Genomic DNA, 24,789 nt, shown 5'->3' on the forward strand with positions numbered 1-24,789 from the left:
TCCACGCTCTCGGTGGTATCACACACCGCAGTGGTGAATTATCACACTCTCGCCTCAGCTAACCCCATAACTCGAGTCTCTCCGACAGCAGGAGGCGGCAGGAGAGCCGGCTGCTCCCACAGCCTGTAACTTGTGAATCAATTATGCGTCAGCCCGCCCCTGATTGGCCCCGGCACCTATACGCAAAAGAAAACGAGGAGAGGTGGCTGACAGATGAAAAGCACGGAACCCGCTGATAAAGTGTTGTGGCGGAGAAAGGAGCTGTATTGTCGCAGAGGTCCTAAGGTGGAAACCTGTTGCTCTTTGAGGAAGAATGTACTGCAGGTAGGAGAAAAATACATAAAATAGAGCCTGCAGAAAACGTTAAAGGTTAGGTAGCTGGCTCTAATAATACCAGCAGTGTGAGATATTTGAAGATTATCCACTGTGTCACCAGATTTTGCAGAGTGATTTGCGTCGTAGTTTTATTGGTGTTTTTATGCTAATTTTGAAAACGGAAAAAGGAGCTTTGAGCATGAATCTGTTTAAACGACTCGCGCAATTATTCTGGAAACCAACTGATGTAATATACTCTGTTACAGATGCAGTATGTGTAACTCTGATGTTGAATAGTTAGTATGAGAGCATGTGCTGATTTATAGACTCTTTTGTGTCCAAATAAAGATCAGGTCTTTAAAACTTTGAGGAAAAAATATATAATCAATGCTTTTACTTGCCTCTTGTTCAGGGGTGTGTGCTGTAACCACTGGTCTTCTGAGGAGAGGTTAGATGGGAAAACAGTGGTCATCACTGGAGCCAACACTGGTATAGGCAAAGAAACTGCCAAGGACCTGGCAAGAAGAGGTACTGTGCCCAGCTGCGGGTCTTTCTCCATCTGCCTCTGTCTATCAGGTTTTCAGACATGTGCCTGCCTCTTTAATTTACACTAACTGGCAGGCTGTGACTTACAGTACAGTACCCACTCTGACCTCGTGATTTAAGCACTAAGAACACTTATGTGATTGGGCTAGGTCCAGCTTGCTTAGCATACCTAAGTCTATCATGAATCTGAATAAAAATATAGAAAAGATTTGTGGGTTTTTTTTGTTTTGTTTTGTCTTTTAATATTTTTTTTTTTTAAATGAGCTTCTTGGTTAATGTTTCAACGATTCCAGACGACTGACAGAAATTGAAGACAGATGAGGCGTCGCAGGGACAGAGGGAGCATTGTGAGGGTCCCCTGCAGGGCCAGACATGAAACAAAGACAGTGCATCTAGCAGTTGTGCACACACACGCACACACACATGCACACACACACACATGCATACACACACACACATGCACACAGAGTGAGTAATATGAAAGCTGGTTCTGCATACAAGACTCAGTTTGTTCAGCCATCTGCATCATGACGGACACAGCATGCCACATACACCTTCCTCAGTTTAAGAACAACCAACATGTAATTTTTAAAAAAAAAAATCTACACTGGCACCAGTATAAAATAACCCATAGCAATAATAATAAAACTAGATTCCGTGCCTTAAAACAAAGTAGAAGGAGGCACAGCATCATCTTTCAGTAAACTGGATTATGCAACAATGTGATGACAATATGATTGGATTTGGAAAGATTGATAACGAGAAGCAATTCCTTCAGGCACTGCATCTCAACATTGTCAATCGTTTGTTATGATTTTGATCTAAATTTATTTTATTATTATTAAGATTATCATTTACTCATTTATTTTACTTTTTGGTCCACGTAATGAGTTGTCAAAGGAAGCTGTCCATGTGAAATTTAATGTTTATGAAGTGAAATCAGGAAAGACTGTTACAATTACATATCATACTGAGTGTGAATAATCAGTCTATGATCAAAACTGACTCAAGCCATTTTTTCTTTTTTATTACATAGTCAGATGATTTGCGCATGTGAAAAAAAAATCATCTGCTGAAAGATCTTGGACGTGACTCAGTACACGCCTCTTGGACTTGACTCCCACTGTTTGTTTACTATTTTATTTAATTGTGTGAACTCGGCTTCCCTGTTGATGTGGGAATAATTTGGTCCTCGGGATGGAAACAAAGAACAGCAATAGGATGGAGACGCTATATTACAACTAGTTAATGGCTTCCATCTTCTGTAATTACTGGGCGCAACAGCTATTTTGCATATGTGTGAGTGTGTAAAAATGACTGAGTTTGCAGGAGAGCGTGTGTGTATGTGTGTGTGCATATTTGTGCCTGCATATGGGTGAAAGAAAGGGTGCATGTGTCCTCAACCAACCCCCCCCCCCCCCCCCCCCCCTTCTGTGCTCATTAAGAAGAATGCATGGTAATTTGTGTCAGAAGCGAATGAGAACGACACAATCGAGAGGGTCTTGTGTTTGTTCGAGTGGAGCAGTTGGCTAAATGAGATGCTGAGGGAGAGCTTTAGAGGACAATCTGAAGAACCCTGAAAGATTAAGGTTCTTCATTTAATGCTGGGAGCTTTTGTATGCCAGCAAATGAGCAAAGCTTTTTTTTGTAGTTTTAAGTTTGGGAATCTTTACTGTTCAAGTATTAGGGTAGGACAATACAATTGCTGTGAAAATGGCTGTTATGGGGTGTATAAAAATCATTTGCTGCCAAAAACAGGATGTGAGCTCAGAGTGAAATTTCACACTTGATGGGGGAATATGATGGGGGTCAAGTCTTTCCTAATGAAACTTGGGGTGATTTAAGGTCCCTGTGCTCACCTAAACTGATACTCTGTGAGGAAAGCGATGTGTTGTGAGGGACTGTATTATATTATACTATTTGTCAGCAGCTCGTGCTCTGTGGATCTTACTTTTTAGGTGCACGCATCATCATGGCGTGCAGAGACCTCGAGAGGGCGGAGGAGGCACGGACGGACATTTTGGAAGACACAGGAAATGAGAACGTGGTCATCAGGAAACTTGATCTGTCTGACACCAAGTCCATTAGGGCCTTTGCTGAAGTTGTTAACAAAGGTATATGCTTTTTTTTAAATCCACTTTTCCTTTCAAGAGCATACTTGTATGCCTCTTAAGGAGTAATGGACTCTTCAAGGAAACAGGGCTCACTAATTGCAGGGCTGATGTATAAATCCCTGTTTGTTCAGCCCCTCCGCCGCCACTGCTGCAGATAATTAGAGGCATACTGTAAAAGCATTTGAATTTAAAACCAGCCGTTTTATCAGATATGAAGTGTATTCGGTACATATGAAATTTTATACCCAATCTTTATCAGTTTGTGTGGTTTTTTTGTTTTTTTCTCCAGAGGAAAAACAAGTGAATATCCTGATAAACAACGCAGGCATTATGATGTGTCCCTACTCCAAGACAGTTGATGGGTATGAAATGCAGCTAGGTGTCAATCACTTGGGTAAGTTACTCTCAGTTTTGTATTGTTCTATTTGCATTTTTACGCCTCTTTTTTGTTTTGATATTAAGGCTCATGTTTCATATTTAGAAGCAGTCATTAAATATGTTTACACAGTTTGCTTGGCTACAACTTTTTCTGACAGCTTAGATTTGTCGGTTTACTTTAACGTGAACAGCTGACAGTCATATTGTGCCTCTGACTGAATTTATGCTAAGTTTGCCTGGTGACAGGCGTATTTTCATAGTGAAAAAGGTCATTTTAAATCTGGCATTAATAACACATCTCGCCAAGCTAGGACAATGAACTAGAGTTGCTGCTGCCAGTGTTCCCCCCTTTATTGGAGCATGGATTCTTCCTAGGTGATGTTTTTCTCCATGTTATTTTTGTCTCAGGCTGACGGAGCGGGAACACTCTGTGCTCCAGCATGGTCTCCCACACACATATGCAAACACACAGACATGTACAAATATCCAGAAATAAACCTGTGCCCTTTGGCACATTCTTTATGTGTTCACATGCTCTTTTAAACAGTGATATTACGCAAAACGGGAATTAATGAAAAAATAGTAAAGAAAAATGCTCTTATTAAGATCAAGAAGAGTCCCTCAATGTTTTGCAAACAAAAAAAGAAAAAGAAAACGTCTTGGCATGCATTGTATTGGGTGACACACTGTTTACCACACCAGCAGGAATAATATCCTGTGATAATGTAAACTTTCTGACTTCTAACAAAGCAGAAAGCTCACAGCAAGGAAGAAGGAGTAGGAAAAAAACACGAGATTTGCTTGAGATTACGACTCCTGCGGTTGTAGAGTGCCATGTAAATTGAAAACATGAGGGTGGCCAGGTTTGGTCGTCTAAATGGAGTCAGATTTTAGATTGTTCTCAGTCAGGTGGCTGGCTTTTTTCCATAGGAAGAGCTACTCTATGTTGCATATGAGAAACAACCACACAAATTTCAGCAACAGGTATACAAGAAGCACAGCTAGTCACTGATATGATTGGTACAGTTTCCTTATGTGTCTTTTTTGTAAAATAGTAAAATTAATTATATTTGTTAAAAGGGTTATTATACATACACTACACATTAATTGCTGGGTTTGCTTTGTTAATAAATTAACAAGAAAAGGTGTTCTAATTGTTTTCATCAGGTCACGTCCTGCTGACTTACTTACTCTTGGACCTCATCAAGTGTTCTGCTCCGGCCCGTATTGTCGTGGTGGCATCGGTGGCCCATACCTGGACTGGGCTTCAACTGGATGATATCAACAGTGAGAAGAGTTACGATGCCATGAAGGCCTATGGACAGAGCAAACTGGCTAACGTCCTCTTTGCACGCTCACTCGCAAAAAGGTTGCAAGGTGAGCTTTTAGAAAAGGAATATCCAAATGTGCATCATGAGGAATGAAGACTATAACACATGGGTATCTTACAGCCATGATATGGCCACAGAAATGTGTAAAAGTGAAGCATGTGCAGACATCGTGTAGGCGGGTTTTGCTGAGAGACTCAGAGTCATGGAATCTGACTAATGGGATGAAGTTGTGCTGTTGAGTCAAGGAAGTAGTTTTTTTTTTTTTTTTTTACATTTTTACATAACAACAGTTTGGCAGCAACAAGCTTAAACTTTCTATTAACGTCACCCTGAATAACTTGCAGAAATACTTGCCTATGTCAGTACCTATCTGCCTTTGTACCTACCCATCTGCCAACAGTTACATTTGAGTCCCATTTCCACTGGAATGCTCTCTTTAATCCTCCAGGAGTAAAACTCAGTCCATTAACTCAGAAATAACAACAACCTGTCTGTTGTTGTTTTCATTAAAAAGAAAAAAAAAGAAGAAGAAATGTTACGAACCTCGCTTAAAATCCCAACATGCACATATAAATAGCAGGTGACAATTGTTAGCACATGTTATTTGGCAGTATTTGTACGTGCTTGCATTTGTGTTGCAGGTACAGGGGTGAGCGTCCTCTCTCTGCACCCAGGGGTGGTTCAGTCTGACCTGTGGAGGCACCAGCACCAATGTATCCAAGTTGCGGTGAAAATCTTCAAGGTTTTCACCAAGACCACAGTGGAGGGAGCGCAGACTACCATTTACTGTGCTGCAGAGCCAGGTCTAGAGAGCCTGAGCGGAGGGTACTTCAGGTACACAGACCCAGTATTTCAGTTAACAGCAAGAGCTTTTAGAGTGCCGCTGTTACCATGCCCAGTGTTTCTACCTGGTGATAAAGAAAAAGTTACACTTGATGTAATGTTTTTTCCCCATGTTTTTACAAGTTACATAAATGCAGTGCATAGTGTGTAATTCTCATTTTCTGTTTCTTTGTGTGTGCAGTGACTGCGCCCCTGCAAGGTGCTCAAGATCCGCCTCTGATGATGACTTGGCGCAGAAACTGTGGGAAGTCAGCTGTAACATGCTCGGCATCACCTGGCAGTGAATGGGATTAAAACACCTGTGCAGTGAAGACGCTGTGTGTGAAAACATCATACTTTAAACAGCACTGCTAAGCACTTTTATACATGTATTAATGTTACTGTTTAAAACAAAAGTAACAGGATTGCTCCAAAGACCATTTTATTTTGTAAATGATCTAAAAAAGCTGCACATTGTATGTTTTGGTGGGAAAAAGTGTTATTAAAAAGTGCATGATGCTTATTTCTGTGAGGGCATATCTTGTTCATTCCAGTCTTGAACAGCGAGATAGAGCAAAGTATGGATCTGGTTCTGATCAGTAAAACTCAGATCATAATTGCTTGCAGTTCTACCTTTCCTCCTAACAGTAGAAAGAACAATGTGGCACTATTTACAGCATGGACACATATGGTTGTAAGTGTCAGCATGTAAGAGTAACAACTACATTGCAAAATTTTGCTCGTTTGTAACCTATAGACATGTTATGTGATGTGACATGTGTGCTTTGACACTATGACACTGAGATGAGTACACTAAGTATAATGAAGTAAAGAAAGAAAAGTCATTATAAAGCAAACGCCAGAATGCTGTTTAGAAATCACATCTTAATCTACATCACATGAGGGAGGATTTAGTGCCTAAGGAATGTGGAATAAGATAAGCCCATGACCAGTAATCTGTCTGAACAGTGTGTGCATTCTGATTTAGATATACAGTCTCTGAAAAAAAAGATCTAGAACCCCTGATTGTAATTTTATGGATTTAAATATGTGATAAATTTAGGGGCCCTACATTCCTTTGTAACTATTTAGTTTTCTTATTTATTTTAATTGTGAAAATGACTAAACCATTGCCAGTTTGCTGTCTGCTAGTGTTTCATCTTTATTAAAGGGGATAAACTCGTTTTCCTATACCTAATTCTAGTCCTCGTCTAAAGACTTGTTTATTATCTTGATTGTTTTTCATTTTTCAGTCTGCTATTAATGCGTTTCTGGGATGATGGCTGCAAATGTTTCCTTGCCCAAATATGTCAATAAAGCACAACTTCGATGGGATATATGATCTTACAGTATCACACCAATCCTCTTTATCGCCAGCTCCATTACATTCATGGATCTTCTTTGAGGTCTTTCTTCTTTCTGCCTTTCAACTCCAGAAAGTGTAATCGTTAAGAACACCTCCCCGCCTGCAGGGGGCGGTGCAGAGAATAATAACAGCACATAGAATACAACACGCATGCGCTCCTAAAGTCTACGTCAGCTCTTTCTCTACAAGGGGGTGATCTGTGTCGTAGCTACGTGGCTCTCACTTCTCTGACTTTCTTACTAAACATTACGTAGGAAATAGGTAAGCTAACGGCCGCTTTTAAATACACATGTGTCTTTTTCATCAGATAAATGTATCCAACTATAGTTGGGTTGGAACCTTTTGATTTTATTTTACATGTCGAGGGTTATTGCCAACATAACGCTACGTCGCCATAATAGTTAGCATATCTTAGGATAACGTTAGCTAAGGTCGAGTTTTAATTAAATTAACGTAACATAACTGACTTAAAATCAGCTTCGCATACTTGTTTTTATCGTATTTTTGTTTATTTCTTAGAAAATGAGAATATATACAGTATATTTATAATGACAAAGTTGTTAAAGCTCGGCCAGCTAAAGTCAACGTCAGCACTGAAACCAGTCCCAGCCTTAATATTGACTTGTGTTGTTTCTATCTTCAGACTAAGCACCATGGATCAGGTTATGCAGTTTGTTGAGCCCGGCCGGCAGTTCGTGAAAGACTCCATCAGGCTCGTTAAGAGGTGCACAAAACCCGACAGAAAAGGTGGGTGTTGTTTCTTTTTATTTATATCAGCTAGCCTTTGTTTGCTGGAAATGAAAACGAATATATAAATTTGAACCAATTGACTAGCAAATTCCGGATCCAAAGAGCTCAATTATTATGATCTTTTTCTTTAATAGGGACATTGTATTATTTCCAGTATTTTTAACAATGATTATTTTTGCCCTCACCCAGAATTTCAGAAGATTGCAATGGCCACAGCGATTGGGTTTGCCATCATGGGATTCATTGGTTTCTTTGTCAAGCTCATTCACATCCCCATCAACAACATCATTGTGTAAGTAAACAATTTACGAACAATTTTTAGATAACATCGTTTAAAACGTGCTCTAATCTGGCTCACTGATAATGTGGGGGGTTAGGGTTTTGCTCTGTATTCCTCTCGAACTCAGTAGGGCTGGTCATTCAAAATTGAAGTTAGTGATGACTCTACAGACAAAGAGGGTAACTTACTGATCCAGACCCACTTCTCATTATCATCTGCCTTTACTTGTTGTTATCTAAGTTCATCCCCAATTTTACTCAGTACAATATATATGTATTTTTATTTTAAAACTCCTGTAATGTCTTAATTTTATAATGAAAAAATACTGCACTTTGATCCAGAACTTTTGCCATCACCCTTGAATCTTGTGAATCACTATGGCTCTACCATTAATTGTTACAGTCATATGTTATAGCTCCTACTAATACTATATTTCCACAGACAAATTTAACATGATTGCATCTTTTATTTAAGTCTCTGATCAAGTTTCTCTTGTATATAAATTTCATTAAATGGATGATAAAATGACACAAACTCTTCCAGTGATTAATCATTTTTATTACACAAAACACAGGATTTAAAAAGTCACACCGGTACCGTTGGCAATTGTTTGTGTACAGTAGAAGACCGCATAATTATACTGCTTAGGCTGTTGTCCAACTTAACATCCCCTTCTGTGTTTTTCCTTCTAGTGGCGGTTAGGTCCTGATCAATCAGACTTCATCATGTGGGGACAGGAGATGGCGGTGCAGTGTTAACAGCTGGTGTGATTGGGGGGGAGGGGGGATTGTCGGGATGGCATTTTTACATTCTGTGCTCAACATTTATATGTCACTGTGTAAATAAAAATAATTGGAAATCTGATATGTCCCGTCTACTCTATCAACACAGCACCTTTTTACAGTAGCTTGGTTTTTACCTTCTGTAAATCTGCCATCAAAAGGCACTTTTAATTAGGCGTTCTCAATTCGATTTAATCAATAGAGATTGCTAACAGCCACAGAAGGCAGGCCCATCGTCTTGACCTCAAAGGCACACGCAGGATGCTGCTATGCATAGTGGATATCTGGACACACGTAGGCAATAATGTGCAGATATTAAAACAATTGTTCATTTTGAATTTAACACTACAGTGTAGAAGCTCAAGGTAGGAATAGAGTTTAACTGTATAGTGCCACTTCACGTTACTATCAGAGTAGTAATAATTTGGCATTCATGACTATTGTGGTTTGAGTATGTTATTCAAAAGACAGTGGTCACCATGGTTACAGCAAAGAAATTAGCTTTTCAGCATTAGATTTTTCATTTATATCTGAGCGAACAAAAATTAAAAAGCCTGTTCAAATGTAAGTGTAAAACCTGAGATTTTTTTTTCCCGTAGGTGATCTGGAGAAACTAGGTCACAATTCCACATTTTTCACTTCCATTAAGAAGGATTTCTCTTCTTTGTCATTCCCCGTTTTTACCGATGCCCATGCTCCAAAGAAGAGGCTGGTCTGTGGTCACGGTTACGGCCTTCCTGGGCTTTCCGGGGTCAGTGGGCTCATAAGTGTTGGAGGTGCTTACTAGCTTGCCAAACTGCAGGACCTCATTATCTGGACAGAGGAGACAGAAATATAACAATTACACACAATACTAATGGCAGACCAAGTGACACCACACTTAATGCTCTTTGGCTGTTCATTATATTGCTGCATGCCAGAGTCTTTTTTTCTTTTTGAGAAGTGGTCTGGATCAACATGGTCTTGGATAACAATTGTGAGGCAGGGTGGTCCGCATGACTTTGGATTGTGTAAAGCCGTGTGAGGCCACACGTGGTTTTACAGCCAAATCCACAAAGGGTCTTGAATATTCCTACTTTGTGATTACTTCAGTAATCACAGTCATTACAGTTATGTCCTCATTTTAATTGCCAGTAGCAGGGAAGGTAACCACTAGGGTATACAAGTCACATACCACATTTTCTTTTGTTTTGTGATTTTATACACAACAAGCCTTCAGTACTTTCCCAACAAATGCAAATGATTTGACTAAAGCAGCTGTCCAACAGTGTCCTCAAGTGGTCAAACTAGGAAACTCAGTAGTATCCATGCCACCCACTGTAAGACAAATTTTGCCATCTGCTGGTCCTTTATTGGGAACTTATTTAGCCTTTTGCTGTAGAGAACTAAATTCATTTTAGCCTCCTTACACTGACTCCCACTAAGCTTTAGACCTGATCTTAAGAACACAGCAGGGTATGAAGAGGACTGGTGCAAAACCAATCACATTGTTAAGAACATAATACCACTTTTTACAGTACATCTTTATATTTTGCTTTAAAATAATACATACAGTAATTTACTGAAACATGACAAACATAGATGGAAATACAATACATAAGGCAAAAACAGAGTGTTTAATTCTGACAAGCTTCAAAGTCACCATCTGCTAGGACCACCTTTCTTGCTTTGTTTACATAGTCTTTAGGAATAGTTCTCCAGGCTTCTTAAATCAGGAAAAACCTGGTGGGCTGGGTTTTACATTTTTTAACTGACAGGTCACAGAGAGGGAAAATAAATGGGATTCTGTCTGACCCAGTGTTCTCCTCCACAGGTTCTCCTCAAGGGTGTGTCTTATCACCCTTATTATTCATTCTCTACAAAAACATGTGTCAGAGCAGATATGAAAACAGGGCCATCATTAAATATGCAGATGACTCTGTTATTGTCAGCTCACTGAAAGAGGGTGAAACTAACCACGGTCCAGTCATTGATGACTTTGTTCAGTGGTGTGAGGAGTCTTATCTCCAGCTGAACATATCGAAAACAAAAGATATGGTTGTTGATTTTAGGAAACAACAAAATGGGCACGGAGTCACTTTAATTAAAGGTCAGAAAATAGAGCAAGTATAATATAAATATCTTGGGACCATAATCAATGAAAAACTGAACTTTGATCAAAATTGCAAATCAGTTTGTAAAAAGGGTCAACAGCACCTTTATTGCCTTAGGAAACTTGCTCATTTCCACATTGACCAAAAAATTTTAACTTTGTTTTATCGTTCTTTTATTGAGTCTGTTTTATCCTTTTGTTTGGTGGCATGGTTTGGTCAGACCTCTGTCACAGAGAAAAACTCTCTAAATCAGATAGTGAGATGGTCCAGTCGTCTGATAGGTGAGCCACAGTCTTGTTTAGCCTCCCTGTACTCCAAGCAGGTACAGAGGATGGCTTTATCAATCCTTAAAAATGGTTCCCATCCTCTAAGGGGTGAATTTCAGCTTCTTTCCTCGGGACGGAGGTTTCTATTTCCGAGATGCAGGACAAAGCGTTATAAAAATAGCTTTGTCCCCGTTGCTGTCACTGAATTAAATAAGAACTGTTTTTGATTTGAAATATTAAATTACTATATATGTGCTACAGGGAGGTTTATATCTTTATTAGGTATGTGTGTTTTTGAAGGGATGCCAAATGCTATCATTTTTTCTGTAAAGCAAATTTACCTTGCCTATGGGTATAAATAAAGTTACCTCGACCTTGATGGCATTGGATGCTCTTCCTTGGATGTTGGCTGACTTTTGTTTATTTTTCTGTGGAGATGATCCCACAGAGCTTCAAACATTTTGCGGCCTGGGCTCTGAGGAGGCCATTTAATCAGTGATAGCGGTCCACTGTGTTTTTCTCTCCAGGTTGGTTCGGGATTGTCATTTTTTCAACATTATTATGCTGAAAAATGAAGCAGATACTTTTCAAATGGTACTGAATGGTGTGTTAACTCCATCAGTTTTAACAAGATCTCCAACACCACTGTATGAAATGCAGCACCAAACCATGACAATGCTGCCTCTGTGTTTTACTGATGGCCCTAGACACTCACTGTTCACCTCTCTTGTGACCTCCTCCACATGCTGCCAATGATTTGAGCCAAACAAATCATCAAATTTGGACCTGTTGCCATGATTTTCAGTCCAATTTCTGTGTAATTTGGCATACCTCAGCCTTCTCTCTGCGTTTCAATTCATTAAGAATGGCTTAAGCCACCCTTCCACTGAGACCATGTCTAATGATGTTTTCGACAAACAGTAGAAGGTCCTGATGGGTCTTTCAGGTCCTGTGTCAGAACTTTGCTGGATAATTTCCTGTCTCTTAAGGACATGGCTGTCAGACACTGCTCATCTGCTGTAGATAGTTTTTTAGTCTTACCAATTCTTCTTTTGTCCTCCAATTGTCCAGATTCCTACCTTTTTTTTAAAAAAAAAAAAGAATGTACTGCACACCACCACGAGATATATAAAGGTTTTCTGCTAAGGGCTCTTTGTGAATCACCTTGCTAGTGCAAAAAAAAAATTATTTTATGCCTATCAAACTGTCATCTTTGGTAATTTTTTTCACAGATTCAGCTACAGAAATCCAAACAAATTGTGTGTTTAAGCAGGCTAGTAATAAAATGTCTAAAGATAAATGTTTAAATTGGTTCTTTGCTAACTTGTCTGTTACATGTGAACATAAAATTGGTTATTAAATAGAGTTAGGTGCTTTTCTTAGGTTTAGATGAGAGCAGAAAAAAAGCACTCCTTCGAAAATGGTCAGGTAAAAGGACTGGACTGAAAATGAGAGAAAAAGCAGCCCATGTCAAAAAACAAAACAAAAAAACTTTTAAAAGACCCCAAGAAAGCCTGGATAACTACTGGATCCAGACCGCTTTTACAATAAATGAATAAATAACAACAGTCTGTCTCACTGGAAAGAAAATGTGAGGGGTGGCTCAAGACTTTTGCACAGTACTGTGAATATTAATCTAGGCAAAATAACAAATCACTGATCATGCTTCAATAGCCCCGAATGACAAAAAATGTACATTTGCACGTCACTTTTTCCATTAAGCGTTACATTTATTTACGCTGCATTAGCTCTAAACAAGCTGAGCTGACAAACACTGAGAGAATGGAGCTATTCAGTCGTGTCTAATATGAAAAGGCTACGCTCACGGTAGGAGATTTACACCTGGGGCTTTTTGTTATTTCCTCACTTTTATCTGATACTGTGTCCTTAACATCTGCAGCAAATTAAGTACTTAAGAAATTTCTGAACCTTCAGTTTAGTAAATTTGCAAAAATCTACTTCAGTTGTGTTAATGGAGGAAAAACAGTTAATGTGGTTTTCAGATCTGAATGGAGGAAGGTTTTTTTTTTTCTTTTGGAAAGCTTTGACCCGTTCATGTCTGAACACGTTCACAAAGCAAGACACAACAGCCTCTCTTTTTTAAAATTTCCATTTGTTTTTGGCTTCTTAAATCCATCTTTATTTAATTCTCTGGTTTGCCTGCTCGGTGTCAGTGTGCTATGATCAGTGTTTAAGAGTAAGTTGGAGGATGAGTTCTCATTAGTACTATAAATCACACTGCAAGCAGGTCTTTCTTTTTTCCTTGGGAAATTATTTCTGCTCTATTAAAATATCAATTTTAGAATTTTGTGGAAGCAAAACTGCCTTAACTTCAAAAAGCACCAACCTCCAAAGTCTCGCTGACAAGAAAACATGCAAACATGATTTACTTAAGTGAAAGAGCTAAACAGCACAGCAAGGGTAAATAAAACCTTGCAAACCACATTGATAAGTTTAAGTAGCCAAAATATGTTATTTAAGATTTCCTACCTTTGAATTTCCTTTGAATTTAAAGGAGGCCAATATTACAATTACTGGGGGCTGCAGGCACTTGTGCATTCAATCAGTCATCAATTGATCAATTATCCAGTTAACCAATTGTGTGGCAGCAGTGATGTGCATAGTAAATCTCAGTTAATGTTCACATGAAACATCAGGAAGAGGGACAAACTGAACATCGATGACTTCGATGATAATGATATTGTTGGCGCCAGATGTACTGGAGTACTGTTCCTCTCCTTGGATTTCCAAGTACAGCAGTCAGACTTTGCTCAGAATTGTGTGAAACGTATGAAACCACGACAAAAAAAAAAAGTAACATCCAGTGAGCAATAGTTTTGCTGAAGAAAATGTCTTGTTGATGAGAGGTCAAAGGAGAATGGTCAGACTGGTTGGAGCTGACAGAAGGGCTGAGGTAACTCAGATAACAAATCTTTATGACTATTGTGAGCACAAAAAGGATCTCAGAGTTCACAAACATCCAACCTCGAAGCGGGTGAGCTGCAACAGCGGGAGCGCACATAAATAGAAATATGGAGCGGCAGCTGGCACAAGCTCACAAGAAACCGAAGAACAGAAAAACACAGCCTGCAGAGTGACGCAGATGGTAGGGTCAGAAATTCACATCAGCACCAAAGTGCCCTGTGTCAACAGTCCAGGCTGGCGGTGGAGCTGTAATGGTGTGGGAATGTTTTCATGGCAACACCAGTCAATCAAGGATTCAATTCCACACCACTGCAGCTGGCTAAGTGCAGTCTATCCCTTTACACCCACAATTTACAACCTATTGTCTAATGGCTACTTTCAGGATGATAATGCTCCGTATCCTAAAGCAAATGGCCACAGAGGCTAACATCTGGATCCAACATCAAACATCTGGAACGCGGAAGAGTGGATGATTTGCACGATTAAAGTGCAGCTACAAAAAAAAATAAGAAATAAAACATTCTGCCGACATTAACTGATGCAATCGTGTTAACATTTTGTAGAAGCTGCACAGCAAAGGGAGGTCCTGCTCAGTATGTAGCATGGTGCTCCTAATAAAGTGTTCAAAGAGCACATGCTTCCCCCCAGAGCTCGCAACAGCAAAAAGCTGTTTTGTACACAGGTGGGTAGAGCCGAGTACTACATCTTTATATGTAAAATCTTAACAGAATATAGTTAATAATGTATGAAATCAAGTGTGCAGTCATGCAAAGCAAAGAACAAAAACATCGTACGTCATTAACCTTTTAAAAAAATATGTGCGTGTCGTGTTTCTTACATAAACAGAATATAGTTAGTTTTAATAAACCGAATCATATTTCAAAAGCATAACTTTAGCAAAAGTGTAAATTAATCATTAGGCTGCAAGTCTCTGAATATTTTAAGGGACATTTTTCCTCCAGCCTCGGTAAATTGGGTGCCAGGACAACTACTATGCATCATTAGTGCAAAAATATCTTATATAATCGGGGCTTTTTCTTTTTTCTTTTTTTGAGGCTTTTTGCTTTTCGATACGTCTTTAATGGTCGACACTTAGACATGCATATTTGGAATCTTATAAATGTGAAGTAGCTTTATATTTTATATGTATACACACACACACACACACACACACACACACACACACACATTAGTCATACTACTATTGCACAGTAGTAACCTCAAAGCACCACCTTGCATTGCCTTGGCACACATGTGAAGATGCAAAATGTGAATAGCATTAGATATTAAGAATTTTATAAATATGCAAAAATGGTTTTGGTGCAATCACATCACACAAGGGTAAAAAAAAAATGAACACAAAAGAACAAAGCCAGCAGAGAATGAAGCAAATCATTTGTCCACAGGCGCCTGCACGCACATCAAACAGGGACAAAGAAAAATCCTATTCTGCTTCAAAGACTGCCAAACAAGCATGGTATTAGAGCAGCTTGACTCAGAATAAGGGTGGTGGGGAAATGAGTTGTATGTGAAGTTGCGTTACTTAATAATTGAGCGAGCACAGAGTCAGGCTCGCTATACCCTGGGTGTACGAGAACAATGTCTGACTGCGTTTAAGTGCCGGCTTTAAGGTTTCTCTCTGTAGGATAATGTGTTTCCACCATGTTCTTAGCAACTGGGAAAAGAGGGTGAAGTCAAGGCAGATACTGTCGGATTATGAGTTCTGGACTCTCTTAAAAATGTGAAATCAAAAGGCTTTAAAAATACTTTCCTCACATTCTTATTAATGCACATGAGGGGGGTTACTGCCACGGGAGGAACAGTTCTCTTACTTTACATTTCAGATTTCTCTAACTATCTTGTTTGCTTTTATAACATTTATTTATCTATTACATTATGTACAAGAATATGGAGTGTTTACATCTAAATGTTTGAGGCCTCAAGGCTTTGAATAAATTTTGGAGCAGGGTTACAAAAAGTGTGCACTAAATCAGTGAAACAAGATTCATACCAGTGTACCGGTAATGTGATGTGACAATAAAAGTGATTTGATTTGAACTTTGATAAATCGTAATAGCCTTAACCCAACAGGGTTCCAAGGCCAATTATCATAATTATCAATCATCATCCAAATGCAATGATCATAAAACACCTACCTCTGCATACTGCCATTAAACTACAATCACTGTGAAGCCTTTTTCTGTTGTAAATAGAAGTGGAAGCTGTTCTTAAAAGTACCACTAGAGGCAGCAGAGCACCACAAGAATTAGGAGTCATTACCAAACAGGGTGTCAGAGTGGCACCTGCATCTACTGACACACATTATCTCTGTTTGTCTCTCCAACACACATCCATTTACAGACCTACACCCACACACACTTACCTACAGACACACTTATGCTCATGTGAACTTCACTGAGCATAAAAGGCATTAACAGCGCTGTGACAGTAAATGAATACGGGGGTTACTCCCAAAGAGGGAACAGTTTTCTTGGGATGTTTTTATAAAATATTTGAAATTTGAATTTGTTTATTACATAATGTAAAAAAAAGGCAAGTTTTTAGGGGCTCTATGGCTTTCTCTAAAACGTTGGCGTAAGGCTGCAAAAAAATATGCACTACATCTATGAAATATGCCAACACTTTGATAAATAAAAATGGCATGAGGCACTGCTCAAAAACAGGCTTCCAAAGCTTTACAAATATGCAATTATCACAATATTTCTACCTCAGCGCACTGCCATTAGACTACAGTCAATGTGAAGTGTTTTTCTGGGGGAAATAATCGTGGAAGTAATTAACAAAAGTACCACCAGAGGCACCAGAGCACCACATGAGGAAGAATTAGGAGTCATTACCAAACAGGATGTCAGAGTGGCACCTACATCTACTGACACACATTATCTATGTTTGTGTCTCCTACACACATCCATTCACAGACCTACACACATACACACACACACTTACAGATACTCTTATGCGCGTGCAAACTTTACTGAGCACAAAAAGCTTTCAGATGGCTTCATTAGTAATCCCCTCCTCAAAGCTGATACCGATCAATAACGGCCCCCTTTGCAGAGGGGACCGAAATGAGCGCTGCATCCTCCAGTGATAACAATGGAGATGTTTGCTGCCTGTAATTGCATTTCCAGCGCCACAGCTGAAAGGACCCGTCAGCTGTAAGTAGACCGTATTTACACAACAAATTGCCTTAGAGAGAGGCTGGGCGAGAGGAGCGATTCCCAGTTTCTGGGGCCATTTTTGTGTTTGGGGGCCATTTTTGAGAGCGATAGAGGGAGTGAGAGGAGAAACTGTCGCTGGTTTATATTTTTTTCTTCTCTGTAGTCTTTTCTATAAAACAGGCTTATAAACGCTAAAATATGGAATCGAATTAGGTTTGACGCAAACTAACCACAGACAGCGCAGTGGTCAAGGTTACCGCCCTCTATCTAAAGCTGCAATTTATGTAAAAACTAAAAGATTACACTCAAATTTGAGTCTTTTTACTGCAGGTGCAGCACTTGTTAGAAATCATTTTTAATTTTCAGTCATTGTGAGCAAGAAAGAAAACACTTCATCATCATTTTGAACAACGGAGATGCTGATCAGGGTCAGGGTGAGTCTTATCATTAATGATTGTGTTTATTCGTGATCATTTTGCTAATCGCTCATGATAAAGAGCAGGATTTGTCACTGGCAGAAAAAATGGAACGCATTACGTATAAATGCATTTAGCGATGCACGGGTGTCCCCCTTTTTAACATGAAACGTCAGCGCGAGGCAAATTAAAGTCATTCTCTCGGGGGGGTAGATCCTCCACTCCCTCAGAACAGTGTGCTATCAAATTTCCTCGCGCTTCACGGCGCGAGAGAAAGTCATTTTGTATAAATTAGGTTTACCCGATACTGAGCTGTCCAAATTACTAAAATGAGGTCAATGTATGACCGCGTTTCACACAATGCTGCAGCTCACTCACCACACTGAGAACAGCATCATACAATATGTCATTGCATTTGACTGTGAAGATGCTTTACCTGTTTAAGGTGAAACCAAAGAGATAGATACATTAATATAAGCTTTTTAGAAAATATCTGCTATGACCACCTTTATTCTTCAACACAGGCTGAACCGTATTATTGAAGCTTTCTTGTAGTTTCTTTAATTAGTCCTCAAGAATATTTCTCAAGGCTTCTTAAAGGAAATTCAAAGCTCTTCTTTGGATGTTAGCTGCCTTTTGTTCTGATCTCTGTCAAGATGTTGAGGTTCAGGCTCTATGGAAGCAAATCCATGACATGATAATGTTCCCCGGAATGTTTTTCTATCCAGGTATACTTTTATTTCATTGGTAGTGTGTTTAGGATCATTGCCGTGCTGAAAAATGAAGCTGTTGATTAAAAAAATCTGAGGGTACTTTTTTGGGTTCGTGACCCCCAGCAATTTGGATTAGATCTCCAACACCACTGGATGAAATTGAGCTGAAAAACCATGACAGAGCCCCCACCATGTTTTAGAAATAGCTGTAGACAAAGTTGTACCTCCTCTCCAGACCTCCTAATGGAGGTACACAATTGACGGATGGATTGGATTTACATTTGGATTGATGGTCTTGAGGTCAAAGTCACCGGAACTCATCTGAGATTTTTAGCAGATGGTAAGAATCTGAAAGTCCTAGGTGACTTCCTTCTTCAGTTATTACATTACCAAGATTTTCAGAAAATTTGACCTCTGACCTTGACCTTGATTTTGAGGTCACTGAGACTCAAACTACAGTAGATACACCCTATGGCATAAATTCTACACTGCCTCATTCTCGAGTTATCAAGTTCAAATTTGGGTGTTCGTCCTGCCAGCCTGCCCAGCAGGGTGATGGCAACACCCCATCAGGCTTTTATGGCTGAGGGGTAAAAATTGCAAGAGGCTCCTTAGAAGCAATAAATATAAAGTTAAATAAAGTTAAATATTTTTGCACAGTAACTAAAGTCTGGAGATCGTTGAGGCAAAGAGAAGAAGAAAGCTGTATCTTACTCAAACAGAATACAAGAAAATCCGGATTTGTATTTTCTCTATTTTATTTTCTCGGAGAGAACAACTTTTCAGGTTTACTGGAAGAAAACCATTCAGATGCAAAACTACACAAGAGCTTCTCAGAGTTTTGTTTGTACAGTTGATTCAAATCCTTTGGAGTGTGAGCAATGATCACTCTGCATGAAAGAGCGGAAAAAAAAATAATCAGAAAACTAAAAAAAGTGCAAGTCGTTTCAGTTTTGCCAGTGGTAGCAAGCTCACGGCATCAATAAGACAGGATTTCAAAAATCACTGACATGAAAAACGTGACTGCATTGGGTTTAGGCACCGCACATTACATCGAGCCTTGATTTCATTGCAGCGCTGCCGTTCGTTCTATCCACCTGAAAATTCTCCTTACATTTAAGGTTATTTATTGGCCGTGACATGAGCAAATATGTGCACTAGCACTCTTAGCACCATCTGCTGTGCAATGATAGCCGCTTCTATTAAATGCTGCTGGGTTTTAAGAGTGTGAGGTGACAAACACTGTTATGGCTTCAGTTGACCTTCAGATAAGAAAACTCATCTCCGCTGAGAATGTATAAGCAATCAGTCGACAGAAAAAAACCCACGGAAAGCAGAGCAAATTATATATTTTGTTATTAGAATGTGATTGTGGGGGATAAGTCACTGGCTATGTGTTTTGCCTGATGGAGAAGTTGAGCAGATGAATTAATAGGGCCGATGCATTTGTGTAGATTAATATGCTGCCATGAATAGTTGAGCATAAGCATTTCCATATTGCGTATGAGCGTACCTGTGTGTTTGTCTACACAGTGGGGTGTAGCTAATGGATATTTGGTCTAAAATATGTAAAAAGTGAGCCTCTTTACTCCCCTGCCTCCTTTGCTAGTCTGCAGCTCCACTGGGGGTACTAGCAGCAGTTCAGATCGGGCTGCTCTTCATTTCTGCCCCTGTGTGTGATCTGCAGAGCGTCAGAAATCTACAGATCCATAAATAAAACCATAAAACAGCAGTTTTCCCTCCTGCTGCCACACTGTGCTGCTGCTACAGAATACATACACTTTTCATTTCCTCTGCCTAGCGCTGGGTGAGCCGGCATGGATGAGAGGGGGAAGAAATGCGAGGGAAGGGAATAAGTTCGAAGTGGGATGGGGAAGTGGAAGGGCAAAGAGAGGAGACGCCATTATGTAGGAAGGTGTAGCAATGTAAGAGAGGAAAGAGAACATGTGTCGAAAATGCATACGAATAAAAAAGAAACACGGAAAGATAAAGGGAGACCAGATGAATTTCTTTAGACTGAATCCCTGAAAGCGAGACAAAAGCACACGGCGAGCACAAGCAGAAAAACACAGACAGGGACGGGAGGAAAAAAAAAAGATAAAAGAATAGAAGAAGGTCAGGGTGCATGTTTGCATCTTGAGAAACAAAAGGAAAAGGAACAATGTTACAGTAAAGATGTTTGCCTCTGGCAGGGACACTGGGTTAGACCTTGCTGAACCAAGTTTGTCAGACATATCTATCCGTTCGGCTACAAGATAAAGTACACTGCTTTGCCCTTCTTTGAAAACAATCCTTCCCAGTATTTAGAATGCTTCCTGAATACTGATATCTCCGGCTACACAAAATGCCAAAGGCTTAAGCTGCATGACTTCATCTTAGCCAGTCAAGCAAAACTTTAAAGACAGTCCTGTCAACATACTATCCGTAGATTTATTGTTTCTGAATTCATATCAAAATATCCCCCTCCTGCTGTTTCACACATTTTATCAGGGAACCAAATGCCTTCCTGCTTTTTTTTCTTCTTTTAATAACGTTGCTGAATGTTTTTGACGAGTCTGAGCCAGACACCGCATTTCAAATCCTCACTTAAAACCTCGACACAACAAAAATCCCCGCTGCTTTTATCAATGGAGTATTAGTGAAGTCTGTTTTCCTCTCTTCAGGCAAACTGTGCAGCAGGAAGGCTGTGTAAGTCTGTCCTCATCACCAATGTCTCATGTAAATCAAAAGTTATTGTTGAAAAGTCCCCATAAAGTGCTGAAGGTATGATTAATTATGCTCACATAATAACCAAATCCATGGCAGCAGATATTAATTAGTCTACATGCAACTCATTCTGCATGTCTAAATGGTCAAAATACTATTCTTCATGTTCACAGTGTAACAACAAAAAATATGGGGCATGTAGTGAAATCCTTATTAAAACTGTCTCATTTGCATTCCAATGTGTTTTTGAAGGCGTACATTTCATAAACAGCATGCTCTCATTAACAGTGAGGGCAAGCTTTCTAATCTTGCCCAAAGTTTACTTTTAATTAAGTTTTCTCAATTGCTCGAGCTCTCCGAGAGACTTCGCCACTGAACTCCATCTGTGTTCATGTGTTTGTTTTTTATCAAACTCACCACCTGTCTGTCTTGAACGTGTGTTCATGTGTCTCGTGTTACGAGTTTAAGTGTGGGCATACAGGTGCTTTGAAATGTTGGTTTTGTCCCTGTGATTTAAGAAACGCGAATTGGCCAGTCATTTGAAGGTTTTTTACCTATTCTGGTGACCTTTTAAATCAAATGTGTTATTGTAAAGGTTTATCTGTGTCATACTTCCTTCAAATCAGGGCTCAGAAACTAGTGGGAGGAAGAGAGAAAGAGATCCATGGAGGTTTTGTTGAGGGGTGAGGTTTGTGTAAACCCATCTCAAATTTACTTTTCTATTTTATGGGAGACAAATTACTGATCAATGCAAATTTTAAATAGCACCATTACCTGCTATGTGCTCGATTAAGATTTCTAATCAAACCATGTTTGGTCTGCTTCTACTGCTACTCCCAGAGCTCACACTGAACTGGGAAAAGAACGTTTAATATGATGCTCCCTGTTTCTGGAAGAAAATTTAATTGACTATTAAGCACCTGATCTTATTTAATTAATTCAAAGCTATTTTAATAAGTCAACATATTTACACGTTTTAAGTCATTCATGGATTTTTAATGACATGTACACTGGATGTAAATCTCAATAACATCTTGATGCATGCTCAATCATCCAGGTAAGGCAATCCCAAAAAGTGGATTCTGTTCAACTGGATTTAGAGTTTTCAGTGGGAGAAACGTTTTGTCACTCATCCAAATGACTTTTCTGGATGAGTGACAAAATGTTTCTCCCACTGAAAACACTACATCCAGTTGAACAGAATCCACTTTTAAATCTCAATAAATCTTTTTTTTTTTTTTATAAGAGGTTAAAACATTGAGCACAAGTTGGGTCTCATTAGGTAGAATAGAATTAGAATAGAATTCAACTTTATTGTCATTGCACATGCACAGGTACAGGGCAACGAAATGCAGTTTGCATCCATCCAGAAGTGCTTTAGTGATATAGATATATTACAATATATATTAGCAATAATATAGATATGTGAGTATATTACAGAAATGGGTCTATTATGGTATGTTATAATGTACACGGTATGAAGTATGTTAGGAATATTCTATAACTATAAGTATGTACAGGCTGTAGTGAGTACAAGCTATGTACAGGCTATGAACAGGATATAAATATGAAAATAAGAAAATAAAAAAAACTATACAGAAATCTGAGATATACAGTTATACAGGTGATCACTGAGTGTAAGTTTCACTAAAATCAGACTGATAATTTCGGAGGAGCAGCTATTCCTGTGAACAGTGAATGGAAGCATGGACAATGCATCCCTCACCATGGCACAAACTCATCAGTCCTTTGGCCAGCTGAGCTAACAAGTCACAGTGCATTTAATCATAGCAAATGCTAACTATATTCTGTAAATACATCACGCGAAGTCCTAATTACAGTATATACACTGCCTGTAATACTATGGTATACAACACACGTAGTCATGGTATATCGGGTGCTTAGATGGTATTAAAATAAGGTAAATACAACCTCAGATGAACAACACATATTACACTTTTTCATTATTTGTTTACTAAAAATTAGGCTAAAATGGAGAACCAGTATGTGGAGGGAAAAAGTACATCCTCACTCCTTTCACTGGAATTAAGAGGATAGGCAACAGCCAGGAACTGCTAATCAAATGCATTTGACTAAAAGCAGAAATTTTGGTAGTTCACATCCTCGTGTTTTAACATTAACGTCGAGAAGCAAAGACATCAGCTTATGAAGAAAAAGGACATCTTATAAATAGAAATATATATAAAGACATCTTATGTCCCGATAGGTAAAAGCTTTAAATTAATAGCAGGTGTATTTTGTTTTTACTATGACTGTAAAATACTGTGACATTGAGCATTTTCTGAAATCTAATTTGACAAAAGCTCCTTTAAATAAAATGAATACAGATAAAACTATTCAGCTATGGCTGTCATTTAAAAACCAGTACCTGTGCGGAAGATGAAATTATCAATGGTCCTTTACTAATGCGAAGCTCATGAGATAAGATAAAAGACCAAAAGAGTCTGTGCAGGGACGCACTTCAAACTTCGTATTTATGGATGTGCCAACATGTGGGTGCTGAACTACTCTACCCGTGGAACCCGAATGGGCTGAACGTGCTATCCTATTATATCGGTAGAGACAGGTACACTAACAAAAAAGGAAAACAAGAGGGGTACCTCTTTTTTTGGTCTGAAATATGTGAAATTTCACTTCTTTTGGTGCTTTCATTTAAACCAAAACAGGTAAAATTATTTCAGAATTGCTTATGCACAGAGATGCAAAAGTACTAACTACTGCCCCACCATGCCATTTTAAGAATACAGTATCTTCTTTCCTTTAATACACATAACTACAGTGGTAGTGGGTTTGTGTGCCCACAGATGTGACATTTAGAACTTTAAAGACCTTGAAGAACCAGCATAATGAGATAAATCTTATAAAATATTATACATCTCAATATTATAAGAATCAAATTCAATTCTAGTAAATTTTCTGCCGCAACAGAGATTTTATATTGATTTAATACCCAGCTCTGGTATGCTGTGTGTGTGTGCATGAGCTGTTGAGGAGTTCTAAAGAAGTAGTATGGTGGAGTACGAGGAGCTTATTTGCATATCAACTTGAATGGAAACCTTACAGTAAAAAGCCACCTCAGCCAGTCTGTCATCATTGGGCTGACAGCTATTGTTTATTGTCCATGAAAGTTTCTCTCACTTTCGCTCGCCTGCATAACACAAACTCACACACACACACACACACTCATATATATATATATATTTACATACCCAAAGATAAAAAGAAGTCCAGTGTGCAGGGAAACACAACCAGTAGCACAATAAGGTGTGCTCACAGGCACATGCATGCCTCCTAATACAAAACACAAGCATAGAAAAGACACATTCATATCCACCCACCCACCCACACACTACGCAGGGAAGAGTTGGTTTGTGGATGACAGCTATTCAAATTTGCTGTTCATTATGATCCAAGCTAAGCCAAAAACATCATGACCAAGCAGGTTTTAACACACACAATCACACCGTGCCAAAAGCCATAACTCAGACCGTGTTGCTGCGGCATGAAAGCTTTTTAATATTAAGCTGTCAGATGGGAGAGGGCTGAGTCACAAAGAAATGACTAAGGAGGTTTTCTGCACACCAGTACATAACATGCATATTCAGAAACACGCATACATACAGTATAACAGTAAGTCAGTCATAGATTCAGACCCATTGTCTCACTGACCTTCGTAACTATAATTATCTATGGAGGATTTACTAATTTTTTTGTGTGATTTAAAGGAGGTTAAAAAGTCACTTTTGGTGGAGTTTCATCTACAGGCAGTAACCTTTGACCTCT

The 24,789-nt window shown here is 39.0% G+C and overlaps 3 protein-coding genes across 8 annotated transcripts in view; 2 read left to right on the plus strand and 1 right to left on the minus strand.

Annotated features, from left to right (window-relative positions):
* Window positions 1-88: 88 nt before the first annotated feature.
* Window positions 89-6,752, plus strand: LOC102788822 (retinol dehydrogenase 12). 2 transcript variants are annotated; one of them, XM_087846086.1, is made up of 7 exons: window positions 89-324; window positions 728-843; window positions 2,820-2,975; window positions 3,265-3,369; window positions 4,521-4,730; window positions 5,326-5,518; window positions 5,709-6,752. In XM_087846086.1, the coding sequence occupies exons 1-7, from the start codon at window positions 314-316 to the stop codon at window positions 5,809-5,811; spliced, it is 894 nt and encodes a 297-aa protein (XP_087702212.1). In that variant the 5' UTR covers window positions 89-313; the 3' UTR covers window positions 5,812-6,752. The 2 variants fall into 2 exon arrangements, with proteins under 2 accessions (XP_087702212.1, XP_087702213.1); XM_087846087.1 differs by lacking the exon at window positions 728-843.
* Window positions 6,753-7,009: 257 nt separating this feature from the next.
* Window positions 7,010-8,766, plus strand: sec61g (SEC61 translocon subunit gamma). Of its 2 annotated transcripts, XM_035909442.2 has the most exons (4): window positions 7,010-7,133; window positions 7,516-7,619; window positions 7,812-7,914; window positions 8,595-8,766. In XM_035909442.2, the coding sequence occupies exons 2-4, from the start codon at window positions 7,526-7,528 to the stop codon at window positions 8,602-8,604; spliced, it is 207 nt and encodes a 68-aa protein (XP_035765335.1). In that variant the 5' UTR covers window positions 7,010-7,133; window positions 7,516-7,525; the 3' UTR covers window positions 8,605-8,766. The 2 variants fall into 2 exon arrangements, with proteins under 2 accessions (XP_035765335.1, XP_087702215.1); XM_087846089.1 differs by lacking the exon at window positions 8,595-8,766 and having other exon boundaries at window positions 7,812-7,918.
* Window positions 8,559-24,789, minus strand: part of tpk1 (thiamin pyrophosphokinase 1) — a 79,099-nt gene continuing 62,868 nt past the window's right edge. For all 4 annotated transcript variants that reach the window (XM_006794677.3, XM_006794676.3, XM_006794680.3 and 1 more), the window contains one exon: window positions 8,559-9,497. In XM_006794677.3, coding sequence (XP_006794740.1) covers window positions 9,352-9,497 — 146 coding nt within the window. In that variant the 3' untranslated portion in view covers window positions 8,559-9,351. The remainder of the gene's footprint in view (window positions 9,498-24,789) is intronic.

Source organism: Neolamprologus brichardi, chromosome 9 (assembly GCF_056152115.1).
Source record: "Neolamprologus brichardi isolate AB-2024 chromosome 9, ASM5615211v1, whole genome shotgun sequence".
NCBI lineage: Eukaryota > Metazoa > Chordata > Actinopteri > Cichliformes > Cichlidae > Neolamprologus > Neolamprologus brichardi.